The sequence below is a fragment of the Hyaloscypha bicolor genome, assembly GCF_002865645.1.
Source record: "Hyaloscypha bicolor E unplaced genomic scaffold K444scaffold_58, whole genome shotgun sequence".
Taxonomy (NCBI): Eukaryota; Fungi; Ascomycota; class Leotiomycetes; order Helotiales; family Hyaloscyphaceae; genus Hyaloscypha; species Hyaloscypha bicolor.
This window is the reverse complement of record NW_020194560.1, coordinates 664768-681037: the sequence shown is the minus strand read 5'-3', so window position 1 is coordinate 681037 and position 16270 is coordinate 664768. Positions and strand designations below refer to the sequence as shown.

General features: G+C 49.8%; 7 protein-coding genes across 7 annotated transcripts; 4 read left to right on the top strand and 3 right to left on the bottom strand.

The window, feature by feature from the left end:
* Positions 1–1133: 1133 nt before the first annotated feature.
* K444DRAFT_527992 (RNA-binding domain-containing protein) lies at positions 1134–2195 on the bottom strand (the record flags this gene model as incomplete). The annotated part of the gene is made up of 1 exon (XM_024874677.1): positions 1134–2195. The coding sequence occupies one exon, from the start codon at positions 2193–2195 to the stop codon at positions 1134–1136; it is 1062 nt and encodes a 353-aa protein (XP_024737648.1).
* Positions 2196–2844: 649 nt separating this feature from the next.
* Positions 2845–3891, top strand: K444DRAFT_388300 (uncharacterized protein). The gene is made up of 3 exons (XM_024872414.1): positions 2845–3238; positions 3292–3492; positions 3745–3891. The coding sequence occupies exons 1-2, from the start codon at positions 2998–3000 to the stop codon at positions 3465–3467; spliced, it is 417 nt and encodes a 138-aa protein (XP_024737647.1). The 5' UTR covers positions 2845–2997; the 3' UTR covers positions 3468–3492; positions 3745–3891.
* Positions 3479–5362, top strand: K444DRAFT_642933 (putative 6-phosphogluconate dehydrogenase, decarboxylating 2; the record flags this gene model as incomplete). The annotated part of the gene is made up of 5 exons (XM_024884796.1): positions 3479–3492; positions 3745–3881; positions 3940–4391; positions 4439–4873; positions 4922–5362. 5 exons carry the CDS (start codon positions 3479–3481, stop codon positions 5360–5362), a joined length of 1479 nt encoding a protein of 492 aa, XP_024737646.1.
* A 1101-nt stretch (positions 5363–6463) lies between these two features.
* K444DRAFT_560735 (DUF1750-domain-containing protein) lies at positions 6464–9201 on the top strand. Its single transcript, XM_024876910.1, has 3 exons — positions 6464–6562; positions 6619–6882; positions 6937–9201. The coding sequence occupies exons 1-3, from the start codon at positions 6527–6529 to the stop codon at positions 8833–8835; spliced, it is 2199 nt and encodes a 732-aa protein (XP_024737645.1). The 5' UTR covers positions 6464–6526; the 3' UTR covers positions 8836–9201.
* A 2020-nt stretch (positions 9202–11221) lies between these two features.
* On the bottom strand, positions 11222–12425 carry K444DRAFT_528105 (uncharacterized protein; the record flags this gene model as incomplete). The annotated part of the gene is made up of 3 exons (XM_024874689.1): positions 11222–11354; positions 11415–12312; positions 12368–12425. The coding sequence occupies 3 exons, from the start codon at positions 12423–12425 to the stop codon at positions 11222–11224; spliced, it is 1089 nt and encodes a 362-aa protein (XP_024737644.1).
* A 418-nt stretch (positions 12426–12843) lies between these two features.
* K444DRAFT_629221 (uncharacterized protein) lies at positions 12844–14505 on the top strand (the record flags this gene model as incomplete). The annotated part of the gene is made up of 2 exons (XM_024883030.1): positions 12844–13333; positions 13382–14505. 2 exons carry the CDS (start codon positions 12844–12846, stop codon positions 14503–14505), a joined length of 1614 nt encoding a protein of 537 aa, XP_024737643.1.
* Positions 14506–14883: 378 nt separating this feature from the next.
* Positions 14884–15441, bottom strand: K444DRAFT_502880 (uncharacterized protein; the record flags this gene model as incomplete). The annotated part of the gene is made up of 1 exon (XM_024873362.1): positions 14884–15441. A coding segment is annotated over one exon (558 nt), but the record flags the coding sequence as incomplete, so codon positions are not given.
* Positions 15442–16270: the final 829 nt, after the last annotated feature.

Here is a 16270-nt window from a genome sequence, read left to right as displayed (position 1 = left end):
TCCACAATGATGTGCAGGTTGACTCAGGGCATGCCCAGGATGCTTAGGCCATGGCTCACGGTGGCTCAGGTTCTGCTCCGCATACCCATCCTCGGCTCAGGTAAAAGCGGCAGCTGCTCACGTCCGGAGACTAAAACGGAACCAGCGAAAGAATAAAATCAAACCTGAGTCTTAGGGAATTAGCTCTAACTCAATTTATATTCCTCAGATGCGGTTGCTCCCTTACACACCCTCCTTCGCTCACTCTTATCTCGGTGTGAAACCTGTTCCCAAAGGATCAACAAGACAGAAAGAGCTAGTATTGCTGTGTGAACAACACCGAGTATCACTGTGCCATACATCAGTTGTGGTGGCCAGTTATTCTAGGCATTCGGGGAGACCGTGCCAAGATATCTGGCTTCAAATATCTCAGCAGTACACACGAAGCGACTGAAAAATATACTGGCTCTTAAACCTAACACTGAAGTTTGGCTCACTCCAACACTTCTGATCTATGGTCGACGTCACACAACAACGTGGCTAGTCTAAATTTCTGGGGGACATTATGGAGACACTGTCGTGTAGGGCAGGCAGGGCTGGAGTGCATGCAGTCACACAACGCACCACGGCGGCGGAAGTCCTATAAATGGCAGGTTCAAAATGTGTTACGATGCGAGGAAGAAGGAGAGATATATTTTGGAGCCGACGGTACTGAGGTACGGAGTCGAATAGTTGATATCTGGCAGTAGCACAAGATCCTCAGCTGAGAAGCCGAGACTCTCCATTGCTTTGCGGATGAGAACACTCGAGGCGAACCAGAGAAAAAGCAAAAGCGTAATTGACAGACCGTGAGGCCGAGAAATGAAAGTAAAAGGACCATAATGGAAATAAGATTGAGATAAAAATAATGCAAGTCTTTGGAAATTTGGAAGAATGATGGCTGGCTTCAGCTGAAATTGGTGGAAGGGGTTGAATTGTAGTAAGGGGTACTCCAGCCCGAGTTTGCAATGTTGGTTTGTTTTATTTATGTTCTATGCTCTGCTCGTAGCTTCTTCTGGTGCCCGCTTTGGATTATGTCGAGTCAACGCTGCTGACCTTTTTTCACAGAACTCCAACAATAAATACCCTCTGTACCCGTAACGCCATCATGCTCTCTAACCCAGAATCTTCAACCCACCCTTTGTCTTCGCCCCGGCTTTCTGAACGCCCGCACCAGTCTTATCCTTGTTGTCTTTGCCCTTCCCTTTGTGCTTGTTCTTATTATTTCTCATATCCTTCGGATTGACAGCCTTGATCTCCGTGGTGCTTCGTCTCAACAAGACCGGATGACTGCCAATATACTTTCCCTGCATATCCCTTGCGGCCTGGAAGAACTCGTCTCCATCACTGAAACTAACAAATCCATAGCCCTTACTTTTCGTTGTGCGCTTGTCGCGAATGACTCGCGCTTTCTGTACTGATGGCCACCGAGAGAATGCCTTGTGGAGTGTATCGTCTGTGACTTCACCCGCTAGGTTTCCTACGAAGAGTCGGAAATGTGCCGGGTCCCATTCGAGAAGAGAGGAATCAGTCCATGTTGTTCCTCCGCCGGAGCGAACGACAGTTTTCGTGTTTGTCTTTGCATCGCTGACCACTGTAGCAACACCGGTATCGTTGTGAGCTGCGCTGGTCATGGCAGCCGAACTCATGCTCGGTCCATCAACTCTTCCTCCCAGAGGGGCGGCATTCGCGGAGGTCGCAGCTCCAGCGCCCTCGCCTGTGTTTGGATACCGTCGAACTGCACCGGTGTAGCCTGACGAGCTTTGTCCCTCTTTACCAACGTATGCAGATTGCCATTGTGCGATCTGGGCAGCCATCTCTGGGTCCTCCTCATAGCCTCTGCCTGCTCCTGTAGCACTCGGTGGCGCGAAGGGGTTTCGGATTTGTGGCGCAGCACCATAGGCAGGCTCTTCTTGTGGTTGGGCGTAGGCATTGTATGGTTGTTGCGCTTGCGTGTATGAAGATTGTGGGTAGTTGTTAAAGGCTGGTGGTTGAGGAGCTGCTACTTGTCTGGGCGCGAAGCCGGCGAAGGCGCCGAACGAGGCGGAGGGCGCACCATGGCCTGCATTGTAAGAGGGCTTGAAAGTTGAGGTTGAGGGCGGCGGTCTGGCGGGTAGAGATGGATGTGGTGCGGGTGTGGATTTCGAAGGGAGACCTGGAGGTGGGGGATAGGACATGATGAATTGCTGTGCGTGGATCTCTTGATAGAAGTCACGTACCTCTTGCGTCTTGACGCAGATGGCTTCCTCGACCTGAAGTGGAGTAGATGTGGTGCGTCTGGGTGCCTTGGTTGCAGGGCGCAGCTGCGACGTCGGGCAGATGCTCGAGTTGCGATGCGATGCGAGGTTCGCTGTTCGAGGTTGGAGATGAGTCGCGGTCGAGGCTCAGCAGTTTATTTTGACTTGGTGTGGCTGAAGATTTGAGAAGGCTTGGGGCTAGCTTCCGCTCTGCCCCGCTCCGCCCGGCAAATGAGGCTGGGTCAGGTGACTTGGATAGCCCGAGTTTCTAAGAGTGGGGGGCTCGTGGGAGGCTCGTGGGGGGATCTTCGGTCAGTCAAGCCGACATTTTTCTTTTCACCGAATCGAATCGAATCTGCGCAGCCTCGAGCGACGCCGAGCCTTCAATGTTTCCGAACAGCTGTTTCCGTGAGCTGGCACTACGACCCAGACTAGCCGTGAAGCCAGAGAGCAGAGTCTTTGCAGAGAGATGAGGCTGTTGACTGGACCTCAATTCCACGGCTCAACTTCCAGCTTCTCCGAACGGAACACCCAAGGCTGAGTTCGGAATATCGAGGGTTCTGCTCGCAATTTCCTGTTTCCAAGCCGTGGGTAATTACGTCTAATATCCAGCTTTCATGACTCAGATCCTGTACGTTCTCCGGACTTCGTGGTCATTGGACCATCCTCCCCCGTTCATGATCTTGGGCCTTCGTTGCATGAAACCCCACTGGAGCCTACCTTGTCTGAATAATCAGCGGGCATGGATCCAGAGGGTGTTTTGGACAAACATCGTGAACTCGACATCATCGGGAATTCAGCATCAGCATTCTGGAAGAGTCTCCCGACGCAGTCAGGAGTTTCCTCCTCCAAAGCAAAACACGCAGCATCTCCCATCTCCCGCCTCCCGCCTCCCGCCTCCCAGCGGCATCCCGCTCAGATGCCGGCCACAGCCACTCTGTGCGTTCCCACGGTGATACTCTGCTCGTCAGGAGTCGCTGGAAGTGCGTTGAACCGGCGTTTTGCCTACTAAGCAAAACAGCTTAAGCGGGCCTAGCTTCCCCGAGCCAACCCCTCCATCCGTCAAATCCGCCCAACGACTTCTTCGTCATTCCGAATTCTTTTCTCCTGCAACACCTTCGCTCTACTGAATCGCAATCCCATTGTTCCAATCCACCACGGAACAATCTTCTGAATAGCTTCGCGCGCATTCTCTTCCTTCACACCCATTGAACTTGACCACCATGTCAGGCGCCACGTAAGTTTTGCTTTTCCGTGCTGTCAACATTACCCCACCATCGCTATCGTCACTGTCCCGCTGGCTGTGGAACAACGCTGCTGCGTGCGGCGGTAGCGTACAAGCAGCAGAGGGAGAATCGATGGAGTATCGTCAGCTTCAAATCTAAATCCCTCTGACCAATCTCTTAATCCTCAGCGCACGCCTTGATCGCATCAACCTGGGCGGCAACGCTCCCGCGTATCAAGTACATTCAACTGACAATGAACCCAGAGGAGATTTCGGTCTGATCGGCTTGGCCGTGATGGGCCAGAACTTGATTCTCAACGCCGCTGACCACGGGTACAAAGTCATTGCTTTCAACCGAACTGTCTCCAAGGTGGACCACTTCCTTGCCAATGAGGCCAAGGGTAAGCCACAAAATTCTCTGAGGAAAGCTCTTTTGTATTGATCCGGATACAACGACAGGAAAGTCAATTGAGGGTGCCCACTCCATCGGAGAATTCGTCTCCAAGCTCAAGAAGCCCCGCCGTATTATGATGCTCGTCATGGCTGGTAAGCCAGTCGACGACTTCATCGAGACTCTGCTGCCCCACGTCGAGAAAGGCGACATTATCATTGATGGCGGTAACTCACATTTCCCCGATACCACACGCCGAACAAAGTACTTGTCAGGCAAGGGCATCCGATTCGTCGGCACCGGCGTTTCCGGGGGTGAGGAAGGTGCCAGATATGGACCTTCTTTGATGCCCGGTGGAAACGAGGAGGCCTGGCCATACATCAAAGATGTCTTCCAAGACATTGCTGCCAAGAGCGACGGCGAGCCTTGCTGCGAATGGGTCGGTGATGAGGGTGCTGGTCACTACGTCAAGATGGTGCACAACGGTATCGAATACGGTGACATGCAACTGATTTGCGAAGTATGTGCTCTATCTACAAGCTCAATTGACTTAGCTGACACCTCCAGGCCTATGATATCATGAAGCGCGGTCTTGGAATGCCGGACAAGGAGATTGGCGATGTTTTCACAACCTGGAACAAGGGTGTCCTCGACTCCTTCTTGATCGATATCACCAAAGACATCATGTACTTCAACGACGATGACGGAACCCCACTCCTCGAGAAAATCATGGATTCCGCAGGCCAAAAGGGAACCGGAAAGTGGACTGCTATTAACGCCCTCGATCTTGGCATGCCCGTTACTCTGATCGCCGAAGCCGTGCTCTCCCGTTGTCTCTCCTCCATCAAGGGCGAGCGTACCCGCGCCTCCAAGGTCCTTTCATTCGTCGGCCGAAGCAACAAGTTCGAGGGCAACAAGGAGCAATTCCTGGAGGATCTCGAGCAAGCTTTGTACGCTTCCAAGATCATCTCGTACGCCCAAGGATTCATGCTCATGCAAGAAGTACTTATCTCCGCCCCCAATAAAACATAGATGACTAACAAGCTGCAGGCTGCCAAGGAATACGGCTGGAAGCTCAACAAGCCCTCTATCGCCCTCATGTGGCGTGGTGGCTGCATCATCCGCTCCGTCTTCCTCAAGGACATCACTGCCGCGTACCGTGCCAACACCGATCTCGAGAACCTCCTCTTCAACGACTTTTTCAACAAGGCGATCCACAAGGCGCAACCCGGCTGGCGCGACGTCGTCGCCAAGGCTGCTCTTCTCGGCATACCGACCCCGGCATTCTCCACCGCTCTGTCCTGGTTCGATGGATACCGTACCAAGGACTTGCCCGCCAACTTGCTCCAGGCGCAGCGTGATTACTTTGGTGCGCATACCTTCAAGATCAAGCCTGAGTTCGCGAACGCAAAGTACAAGGAAGGCGAGAATATTCATGTTAACTGGACCGGACGTGGTGGTAACGTGAGTGCGTCAACATACCAGGCATAAATGGCGTCTGGTGGGGAAAATGGATGATGAGCAATCATACGTGGGGAAGTTGAATAGGAATGTATTTAGACTGATCACAATGAAAAATCTTTGCTGATACTCGATTGGAACCCTGTGAAGTGTGATATTAATATCCATGGGTGGCTGGTACCTATATACATTTTCGGTCAAGATCAAATGGAGTCGAGGTTGTTTAGTGGAGAGAAGTATGTTCACTGAATCGTGCAATGAGAAGGTTCGGAGATACCTTGCATTTTGAGGTGCGAGAAATGATCGACTAGACCTCGACGAGTGAATTTGTACCGCATGAGAGAAAGGACAATAGTACAGACAATAGCCAAGTGAATCTTGATTGTAGCTATTGTCGACAACACCAGCAATTGCTACGACAGGAAGAGGAAAGCGTGAATAGGGAATAGAGAATAGGGAATAGAGAAGAGTACTGTATTGTCATGAGATGGAAGAGATGGCTTCCACCTCGAAGAAGCAATTCCTCTTTCTTTCTTTCTTCTTCGTCGATTGTTCTGTACCATACATACCAACGCTCTTCTCGTCTCTCCTCCAAAAACGATTTCAAATAGATACGGAGTCTTGTACCACCATGCCTTTCTTCTGGGAGATGCCAAAGTTGTAGCTGTCGACTTTCGTCGCGGCCGGCGTTGGTTTTCCACCGACGTTGCTTGCGGGTTCCTTCCCTATGGCCTCGCCGAGCTCTCATTCCCCCTCCATAAAGGAGGCTCTCCAACACAACAAGGGAATGCTCCGGTGGGAGGACGAGCAAGCAAGGCGGGGTCATGGTGATATGTGTTGGTTACTCGACTGGGAATGCGAGTGGGGCGATGACCTCCTGGACAAGAAGGGGGTGAAAATACGAGGTAAGTTTCTTAAATAGGCTTGAAATTGTACATTGATAAAAGCGACGTCGGAGTTAGTGGATGGCCATGATTACGGAGTGTGAGTTGAGATTCTGGGTTTGAGAGATGTTCTTTGCTGACCGGACTTTAGCGATAGCTGAGATGAAGCCGGCCAGCCACGTGACCTGCTAGCTTCGCGCTAGCGATTGTCGCGATTCTGGCCTCGCGTTTTCAACACTTGTCAACTGTCTCTTCGACCAGATCCCCTTCGCGCTCTTCAATTTCTCGACATTCAGCTTCACTCGGTACAATGCAGGATCCCAGCCAAGGAATCCAGCGCGAGCTGGTGAGTCCGCGACAATCTTCCCCTGACAAACTGACCCGCTGACCTCGAATCAACAGCAACCTCATGTGCATTTACTTTCAACGTACAGATTTCCTACACTTCAGCAACTTCATCCAGACAAGGTAGCAGAATGGCTACTCAGCGCTCCCAAAATTACTCGCGATCAAAATCCTTTCTTCTGGACATATCTCGACCGCCCCGTTGACAATTCAATCCTGCTCGTTTGGCAATCTCTCTCACTAGGCTCTGACTTCCCCAGCGATGGATATGTTTGGCCTCCCCAGGAGACAGCGTTCCAGGTAGAGGTCTCTGGCGGCTATGTAAGTTTCCACCCTTCTCGCGATGCTCTCGAGGCCGTTGCTGACTGTTCGTAGACCCTCGAGATGTACCAACACAAGACCGGCTATGCTCCCGGAGAACAATTCGCATCTCATGCCCGTCGTCGATATCGTCTTCTCCCTTCCAAGTTCCCAAATGCCCAACCTGCACCTGATCCAGCTCTTTGGATCGTGCACTATACACAATCCGAACCCCATGAACGAGTTCCTTCCAGCGTCATACCCATCGACATGCGCATCCAGCATACAATGAATACGCGACAATACCTACACTCACAAGGCCAAATCGTCCAGAAAGACTTTATGCTTCACGATCGTGCCAATTGGCCTCAAATCTCCTTCCCCAAAGGTCCTCCTCGAGGGCCTCCTATGTACGGCGCAAACGTTCCACAAGCACGAGTTCCCCAAGCCATGGCCTACCCGACCCAGCATGCAGCAGCTGGTCCTCCTGCGAAGCGAGCCCGAACTTCTGCAAATGTGAATCCAGCAGCTGCTGGCGGCGCTGTTGCTGTTCTCGACATTGATGATGAAGAAGATACTTCCCGTGGAGATCTCTTCGACCACACAACGCCTCGCGAAATCAGCATGAGCAGGTACAAGCAGAATCACGAATGGATGGAAGAGATCTTATCTTCGCCATACTCTATCAATCAAATCATTCCTGCAGATCTCGGCCTTGGTGTGCGTGGTGAACTTGCAAGTCTCACGGCCGGAATCTTCGATGCCCCTTTCGATCCCGAGAAAGATGTCGCAAAATATGCCTATGTTGGTCGCTTAGATTCTGATAAGGCAGAGGAGTTCCGGAAGAGAGCTCACGATCGCATTGCGCAGACCAACAGGGAGATCGAAAAGCTAAAGGCAAAGCATGCGAGAAGATTGGCGAAATTTCAAAAGGGCTCGCTCACCACCCTTTCTGAGAAGCAATTGCGCACGGCAGTCGATGATCCTACTGATACTGGGCCAGAATATTGGCGCCTCGAAGGCAGAGTTGACGAAGAGGAAAATGAAGACGGCAAAGTCGTTAGTCGAGTTCTGCCAAAGGTTGATGACATTGTCGCTCAAGTCGAAGCATCTGTGGGTCGTCACGCGGCAGCAGTCAAGGAACTTATCCGCATTCAAGATGGTGGTTACGAAGAAGCCCAAGCTATCCCATCTCCTCAACCTGCTCCCGCGGAGCCAACTCCTCAGATCACGCCTCCTGGTTCACATAATGGATCTACGCACAGTGGGGTCCTGGTTAGCGATGCAGATATGGATATGAGCAACTCGGCAGCTGGTATGCTCGATCAATATCACACTGGTCTTTCTTCAAATGCCACTCCAGGAAGCAGTTTCCCTACACCTCAGCCCCACCTCCAGCAATCATCTGTCAACACACCAAACTTGAATATCCCATCTCCACAACCTGTGGCCCCGCCAAATACCCAACAGCCATCTCAAGGCGACGTCAACATGTCCGATGGACCCTCCAATGATCAAGCGCCGTCTAACGACCAACCAGGCGACGACTGGGTCGTCGTCCCTCCTAGTGGCATCTCACCCACCGCTTCCACACAACCCCACCCTCCTACCACTTCGCCAAACCAAGCTCAAATCAATCAACCAGCACCTACCACCTCAGCACCCATTTCCAACCCCTCTCCCTTCCCCATCACAGCCGGCACCTCAGCAGCCAACACCCCCGGGCTCCCGGACTTCCATACCTCGCCGAACGATTTCGCGGATCTCGGGGACCTGGATACAGCAGGTGACGCGCTGGCTAGCTATGAGGGCCTTGGTGATGGGGAGATGGGCGATCTGGGAGATCTGGGCGAGATGGGCATGGATATTGGAGGTGAGATGGATGATAGTGCGTTTGGGGATGCGTTTCATGGGGTTGAGCAGCATCAGCACGGTGTGGAGGAGGAAGGAGATGGGATGGGGGATGGGTTGTAGTGTGAGCTTGTGATGTTAGGATTCAGGGACTGCTGATGAGGAGTTGGAGTGCGAGAGTGAAAAGTTTATCGGCGAGAGATGAGGGAGGGAGAGCTGTATACATTAGATTCGGACTTTATCGTGAGAGAAATTTGGGAGCGCCTTAATCAATGGATGATTCTGTATCTACTTTCCATTCTATTCTGGTTTAATCTTGTTTGCTGTGACTTGAAGTCAGGCCCTGGATTCGCTGGCCTGAAGTTCCAGCATCAGAGCCTTGCGACAAGTGGTCGTCTCCTTTCTTCCTCCTCTCCTCCCTGCGCATAAAATTATGCAATATAATAGTGGCAAGCCCATTATACATAATATAATTATGTAAAAAAAAATCCATCCCTACTCGAGATGTACATGTTGAATGGTGGTTGCGGTTCCGTTAGCGGGAGGTTGTTGCTCCGGATCGTTTCCAGTGTCTGCTATCAAGCCCTTAGTTCTATGCTGCACTTTCTCTCGTTCTCTGACACTTCATCAAGACTTATCATTTGGTTGGCGAAGAATTTTTAATGGTATTTTCCAACCTATCAAATTAGCGAGACCTCCCTACCTCAATGGCCATGAGAGGAAACTTTGCCAGGGACGGGATATATAGCCTCATGTGCATTTCCAGCACTTGGTACTCTCAGTCCTTGGTTTTGACCCTGCCCAGGCGGAGTTTCCACCTTGGAAATCACCGGCTCGTGGACGGACTTGGGTTCGGATACCGCCCTGGAAATGGCATGTTTGGTGGAATTCGAGCCAACGAGGATATCTAAGTAGCGACAACTCTTAGTTAAGAATGTATCGCAATACACGGGGATGGTTTTTTGAAAGAGACTCCGTGGACTTCAGCCAAGGTCGAAGAATGCCTCAAAACATACACGTACAACTCTAGAAACGCGCGCGTGCATCCACCTGTATGAGGCATTGGGGATTGATATCCTTTTAACGCTACGTTCTACCGCATCCTAACGGAGAATACGGTTGGGCGAAGCGTGGCATGTGACAGCACGAAGTTTCATGCGGACATGAAAATAGCAAACACTACGCTCGAGCTAGGGTCTCATTGGATCGTGTCCCATAATTGGATAGGAAAGAAACATGGACAGAGCTGGAAATAGAAGCATGCTAGATCCAGGTTCAACTGCACAGCTGTTCAAAATAAAATAAAATTTGCTATCGCCGTGATATTCTAAAGTGCGCCGATTACAACGAGAACCTCTAGCAGAAGGGGATGTCTGTGAGCAACGCCGGAACGCCACAGTGGGTATCTTGCTTATTCTCCCCTTGGTTACTGATTATCTCTCCTCCGGACACATGGGCTCCGTAACCCTTTTCGTAAAGCATGTGCCGTTTTCCCTTTATCCCTCTGCGACTTCATTGGTTTTCTTTGCCTGATGCCCAATAAAACGCTCGAAGCGGGTTCTCTATCCAAATTTGGCGCAGAAACTGTTGCTCCATCTTCCCAGTCCACTCGAATGCTGTTAGGTTTGTTGTATTGCGAACCATCGTACCACAGCTCAAACTGAATATCTGCCGGTCCGATGACAACCTTGATTTGATGTTCCGCAGTTCTGTACTTGTCCCTGGGAGTGATTCTCTTGAACCAAGATTTATGTTCCTTTACAAGATCGAAGTCGTTCAGTGTAAGGCTGGACAGGTTTGAGGTTATGTTGCAAAGAACGTGGCAATCGGCTTTTGACGAGTCAGTATGTTTTGAAGGCCCCTTTCCGAGGAAATCAACTTGAAACTCACCATGTGCAATATTGCCTGGTAAACGGTCTGCTTCTTGATGAGATATGACTATCTTGTCCTTCCATATCATATGATTTTTTCTTGCTGCATCTTTGTCATTCAAGCGGCATATGATCCGTACAAAATCGTGCGTAATATCATCATCGACGTACATCATTTCGCCCTGTTGATAGATCAGCAAGATTCAGAGAAATGATACTTTACCAACCTTTTTGATCATCCAATCGACTTGATCCTTGACATATATTAATCCATCAATTGGATATCTATACGTTTCCTGACCGACATGTTGCTTGTTTTTCTTATCATATGGCAGGTCACACAGCACGCCGTATGACGCTGGGCATATCCGTCCTACCAGGACATTCTTCCTAGTCACGATCTTTTGCATTCGATCAATGACGAGGCCTCTGCAGACAGCTAATTGACTGTGTGGCTTTAACGTTAATTCCCGAACTGACCACGGGTTGTCTATACGTACGGCTCAGCAGAAACAAGGATCCTAAGAGAGGGTGCAGCGCGATGCGTGATCTTTACGAATTCATCTTGAAGTCTAGAGAGAAGGTATGGCGAACTCCCAAGACCACCAGAGAGAATCATATAGTTCTATCGTGGATTTTTAGCTAGCACCACTGGAAAAGAGGTGAACTGGACTTACCACATATTTATCTTGCGCTATATTGTTTAAGTGCTTCCTAACGAGAGCTATTATTCGATTCACCTGAGGGTCGAAAAGAGACCTGAAGTCGTCGCTGGCCAGAAAAATGAGTATTTATCTGGTCCGATAACCGGACGCTTGTTTGTTAACTTACTGTGAGAAAGCCATTTTGCCCCTTTCAATACCAGCTTGGCTGTTCGACACGGACTCGAGGAGATATGGAACAGGAACGAGGAATTTCAGAACATCTTCGTTTGAGCGGTCCCCAAAACTACATTTCCACTCTTGAAATTCGGCACTGTGCATCATGGTCCACGCAGTGTTCTCAGCAAGGTCCACCCTGCCTACTCGAAGCCGCTCGTCGACTAAAAGCTCAAATGCCAAGTCGATATTCGTACTTCCGACGTCAACACCTGGGATCTTTGCTAGTTCTTGAAGCCATGGTCTCTCATTTTCGGAAGAAATCTGTTCGAGGAGCGCAAAATCAGTTGTAGCTCCTCCAGCGTCACACACAAGCAAGACGTCTCCGTTCTCGAAAGTCTGTAAACTGTCTTTTGCTGCATCAACGGCTGATGCTTGGGGCTCAGTAAGGCCAAATTCAATTGTATGGCGGCCTTGGCTGAATCCAGCTTCAACAAGCAATTCTCGGAGGCTTGTGCTGATTGCTTGTGATCCGAACGTAGTGGGAAGGCTGAATAGAAACTCAACACGCTTGGACTCCCAGCCGCCCATTTGGGGCTGAAGTACGTCCTTTATGTAGAGGTACAGGCATCGCATGTAGTCTTTGTACCATTTTCTAACCTCTGCGGTGGAGGGAAGATCTGAATCAGGTTCAGCAGCGCGAAGCGGATCTAGAAATTCTGGTTCTAGCCACCGCTTGAACCACTCCTTCTTGCCCTCACTATATTGACAGGGAAACCCCCATTCGGGATCGTCTCTTAATGGCAGATAATTGATAATTGAAGGTACTTTGCGTGAAGTTTCGTGTTTTTTCCCCGGCCATGTCTGAATGACCTTTGGCTGCGGCATATTCCTATTGGAATATGCAACGCCTGCGAAGACTACCGATTAGAAATGATCGTACTACAGTAAAATGGGGGTGGCAACCTGTGAAAGTCATTCCAAAATCAATTCCAACAACGATTTCTGGCTGTATCGACGACATTTTCGACGTCTACTGATGGTGTGAAACGAATATCAAACAATGGAAGAACAAGTTGGCCATGCGACAAGAATACAAAATAACAAATTAGTCATGAGTTAGGCAAAATTTGCCATTTTGCCAGTACAGGTGCTGCCTGAGAGTTTGTGGCTTGGGCAGACAGGAAGGCTGAACATGAGGCTTGGTTCTCCAGCCCCCACAGGTTCGAAAGGGGGTTTTTTTTGGGCGTTTGCACAGCCTGATGCAACCACGATGCAATATAATCAACCTTTTTCCATTTTTGAGAACGCCCGCATGGTGGACTAGACTATTGGTGCCAGCCTGGCAAGCCTCCTGATGATCATACTTCAGCTGGGTTCGCCAGCCTTTTCTCAAATTGGTGTTCTGTTAGATTTTGTTCTCCCACTCACTACTACTCGTCATGGAACACGATTCTATATTGAAGAAATCTTTCAGCGATCGTCTTCTTGAGATGATGGCTCGTTTGAGATCAAAGAAGCAGCTATCTCAGGATGAAAGGTATCGCACCACACTCATGAATCTCGATGACTATCTGGCGCAGCCCGAGGAGGATCGAAAAATAGGATCGAAACTGAAGCTACTTCAGAACTTCATAGATTCGCATGCAAAGTATTACCACGACAAGCCGATAGGCCTGTCGAAGGAGGAGATATTGGCCCTCTTGGAAAAGAAACTCTTCACATCAGACAGGGAAGCGACCTGGAGACTCGCATACAATCTCTATCATTTCAACTCTCACAGAGAAACGTTTATTCGCATCGTAATTTCGAAAGCGATAGCTTTGGGCATCGACTTCCATGGCAATCCTGACATTTCTCTTCTTCCACAGGAGATTGTACTGTTCATGACTGCTTTTAAGGAGACCCCTCGCTCGAAGGAAACTTCACAAGGTAACCACTTACCTGACGTTAGTTGCAGCTTAAACTAATTTCTTGGAGTGGACGATGTAGCTCTGTGTGAATGGCGACGTCTCGGGATGTTTCTTCTTTCCGGCCCGAAGACCAAGACAGTACAGCTTCGGAATTCGGGCTTGAGGATCGATGCAATGTTAAACTTACTTGATGAGATCCTCAGTCCATTTGCAGAAACTGTTCATACCGGTGAAGGCAGTGGGAGAAGGTTGGATAATCTTCGAAGACTACTTGAGATAGGGACGGAGTTTGGGGTATTACTGTTTGGGCAACCTTGCGGTTGGGAGCTCAATTGGGCCGTAAGGCCGTCAGATGAAACTCAAAGGGAACTTGAGGTTCTGAATAATGGCCTAGCACACAGCTCAAAAGCCTCAGAGCTAGTTACCAATATCGGCAATACGCAATACCCACCTTTGGACAACGGCTTAGAACCTGAGCCTGATCCACCGAAGCGGAGACGAAGGAGGCGGCTCGGACGTAGTCAGTCTATGAAGGAAAAGAAGTCTCGAGAACAACCACAAGGAAAATTCTACCCACCTAGCACTTGGAGAAGTCAAAACTTTGACACGTTTGTGGAAGAGAAATCTGGAGCTAGTTTGCAACGGACGATTACCGGGGGATCCGACACTCAGCATCGGCACCAGCACCGTCTACATCCTTCGCATCCTCAGCATCCTCATTATGACCAATCTCTCTCTCTGAGGTCTCAGTCTGAATCCAATTTCTCGCCGGCGTCCCACCAAGACTGGGTAACTCCTGGCAGTAAACACAATGTGCCGACAACGCAAAATGAAATGGGGTCAAACGATGAAAATTATCGCAAAGATGAAATTAAAGATAAACCCTCTCCAACGCTCCCAAAAGACGTCAGCGCCATTGAGCTACAGCTCAATGAACCTCCATTAAGGCTTCAAGAGCATCCCGGCACGCGATCAAGAGAGACACAGCAAGAGACCTCGTTCTTGGACGGACCAGAGACAAAATTCACACCGGAACCAGCTTCCACCGCTCCGAGAAGGCAAACAGCGAAACCCATAACGTATTTCCCGGCCCTTCTCAAGACCAGAGACGAATATGGGTGCAAATTATCTCAACATATTGTGGTATCAGAGCCTGTGGTAGACAAATCTTTCTTGACGCATTATTATTAACAGGTTAAAGTGTATTTGAACCGAGTGGTCCTCGTATAACAAGTAGAGGAACGTAGAATAGTATTACAATTCGAAGCAAAGTCCCCTCCATTCATTATTTCATAATCCACATGACCAAAGCACGTATGAAAAGCAATGCCGTACAGTCATTCTAATCTGGACATCCTGCACTCACTGCCGTCAGCCATAAATAGTATTACCCAATCTTTCCTCTTCCACCACAGCACCCATTCTTTCTCTATTTACTGTGCGAGGCATTCGGCGGAACCTCGGAGCAGTTGGCACTACGCGCCTCGATTGCGTCGGACTTGATGCGCGATCTTGAGAACTGGGTGTAGATGGTACGCGTACTTGAGGAGCCTCTACTTCGAGGGAGAGCAAAATCATAGAGCTTTTGCCCTTCAAGGTGCGCTGCTGACTCGGACTTCTCAAGATCTTCGAATTGCCCGCCAGCGCTCCTGGACTGTAAGGAGGAGGGGTGGCAGATTGTGGGACTGCTAGAGCAGCAGTATCCATTTTCTGACTTGCTGCCAAAAGACTTATGTGTGCCATGTTTAGAACTCCTTGTCGACTCGCGAACCGATCTTTCCCTTGCACTACCCATTTGAATCGATACACGGGCGATATTCTCTTATTGACATCGCGCTGCACACGATATGCTTCGACGAGTTCGCCTAGAGATAATGTTGCTGCTTCTGTGTCTCCAATAGCACTCTCGAGATGCTGGAAATCTGTGGATGTAATTTGGTGACTCAGGTTGGATCTGCGGCTTTGAAGCTGACGTCTTGCATAGTTGAGGTCTCGTTCCACAATTGCAAGAAGCTTGAGGCAAATCTTGAGGTCTTCGTCGACTTCAGCAAGTCTGAAAAATGTTTGGAACAGCGAAAAGGTTCCGTTGACAATAGTGATCGAGCTAGCCACAGCCGCACTAACTAACTCTGGCATTTTCCGGTAGATTGACAAGAGCAGGATATCAAGGCATGGAGGGAAGTGAGAAGAACCATATTAAGTGACACAGGCCAGAATCTGTTACGCTCCACAAGGCCTCGGTGAGGTCTTCGGGCCTAGCTCACTGAAACAGCGCTGGGCCGTCACTCAGAAACATCAACAAGGCTGTGCTTGACTCATGCTATGCAACGGGACCAATTAAGTCAACTCCGCCATTTAGCAACTGCGTCCAGAATTTAGCGATCCCCAACAGGTTTTTTCCCTGCAGCCACTGCTGCAAGTTGTGTTATCTGTGATGAGGACGCACCGAGACAGTCTCGTCCGATATCTGCACACGAGACAACAAGAACGCCATTGAAAACAGTCACAGCGGCAGAACAGAGCCCAGAAGTGCGCCAACCAGGGGTAAGTATTGAAAAAGAATATTGACGGCGCTGGCTGAGCTCGTGTTAAAACATTCGTATGACGGCATTTTAGGCGAGGCTCCGCCAGATTGCGCTGCAACAGTTAATCAACCCCCCCGGACGAAAATCCGGAGCTGACGAGCAGACCCGAGAAAAGCGAACTGAGCGTCAGAAAACAGGCTCTAGAATGGTAACCGACGTTGGATGTTGAGCTGTGAGGAATGGGAAATGGTTCGAAGATTGGCATAGGAGGGAGGGGAAGATGGGGGCGGACAAAAAAACCGAAGAACTTTAGCCCTGAATTGTCTGATTCGGTCTGAGCCGTGGTGGGTTTGGGAGAGGCTGGCTCTGGGGTCTTTGAAGTGAGCCTTGGATGAAAATACTCATAAAACCGGGGCGATAGATGCATGCAT

Coding starts and splice junctions, on each gene's coding strand:
- K444DRAFT_388300 (XM_024872414.1), top strand. CDS start 2,998: ATGGATCCAGAGGGTGTTTTGGACAAACATCGTGAACTCGACATCATC. Junction 3,239..3,291: donor CTCGTCAGGAGTCGCTGGAA/GTGCGTTGAACC, acceptor AAGCGGGCCTAG/CTTCCCCGAGCCAACCCCTC.
- K444DRAFT_560735 (XM_024876910.1), top strand. CDS start 6,527: ATGCAGGATCCCAGCCAAGGAATCCAGCGCGAGCTG. Junction 6,563..6,618: donor AAGGAATCCAGCGCGAGCTG/GTGAGTCCGCGA, acceptor TCGAATCAACAG/CAACCTCATGTGCATTTACT. Junction 6,883..6,936: donor TAGAGGTCTCTGGCGGCTAT/GTAAGTTTCCAC, acceptor GACTGTTCGTAG/ACCCTCGAGATGTACCAACA.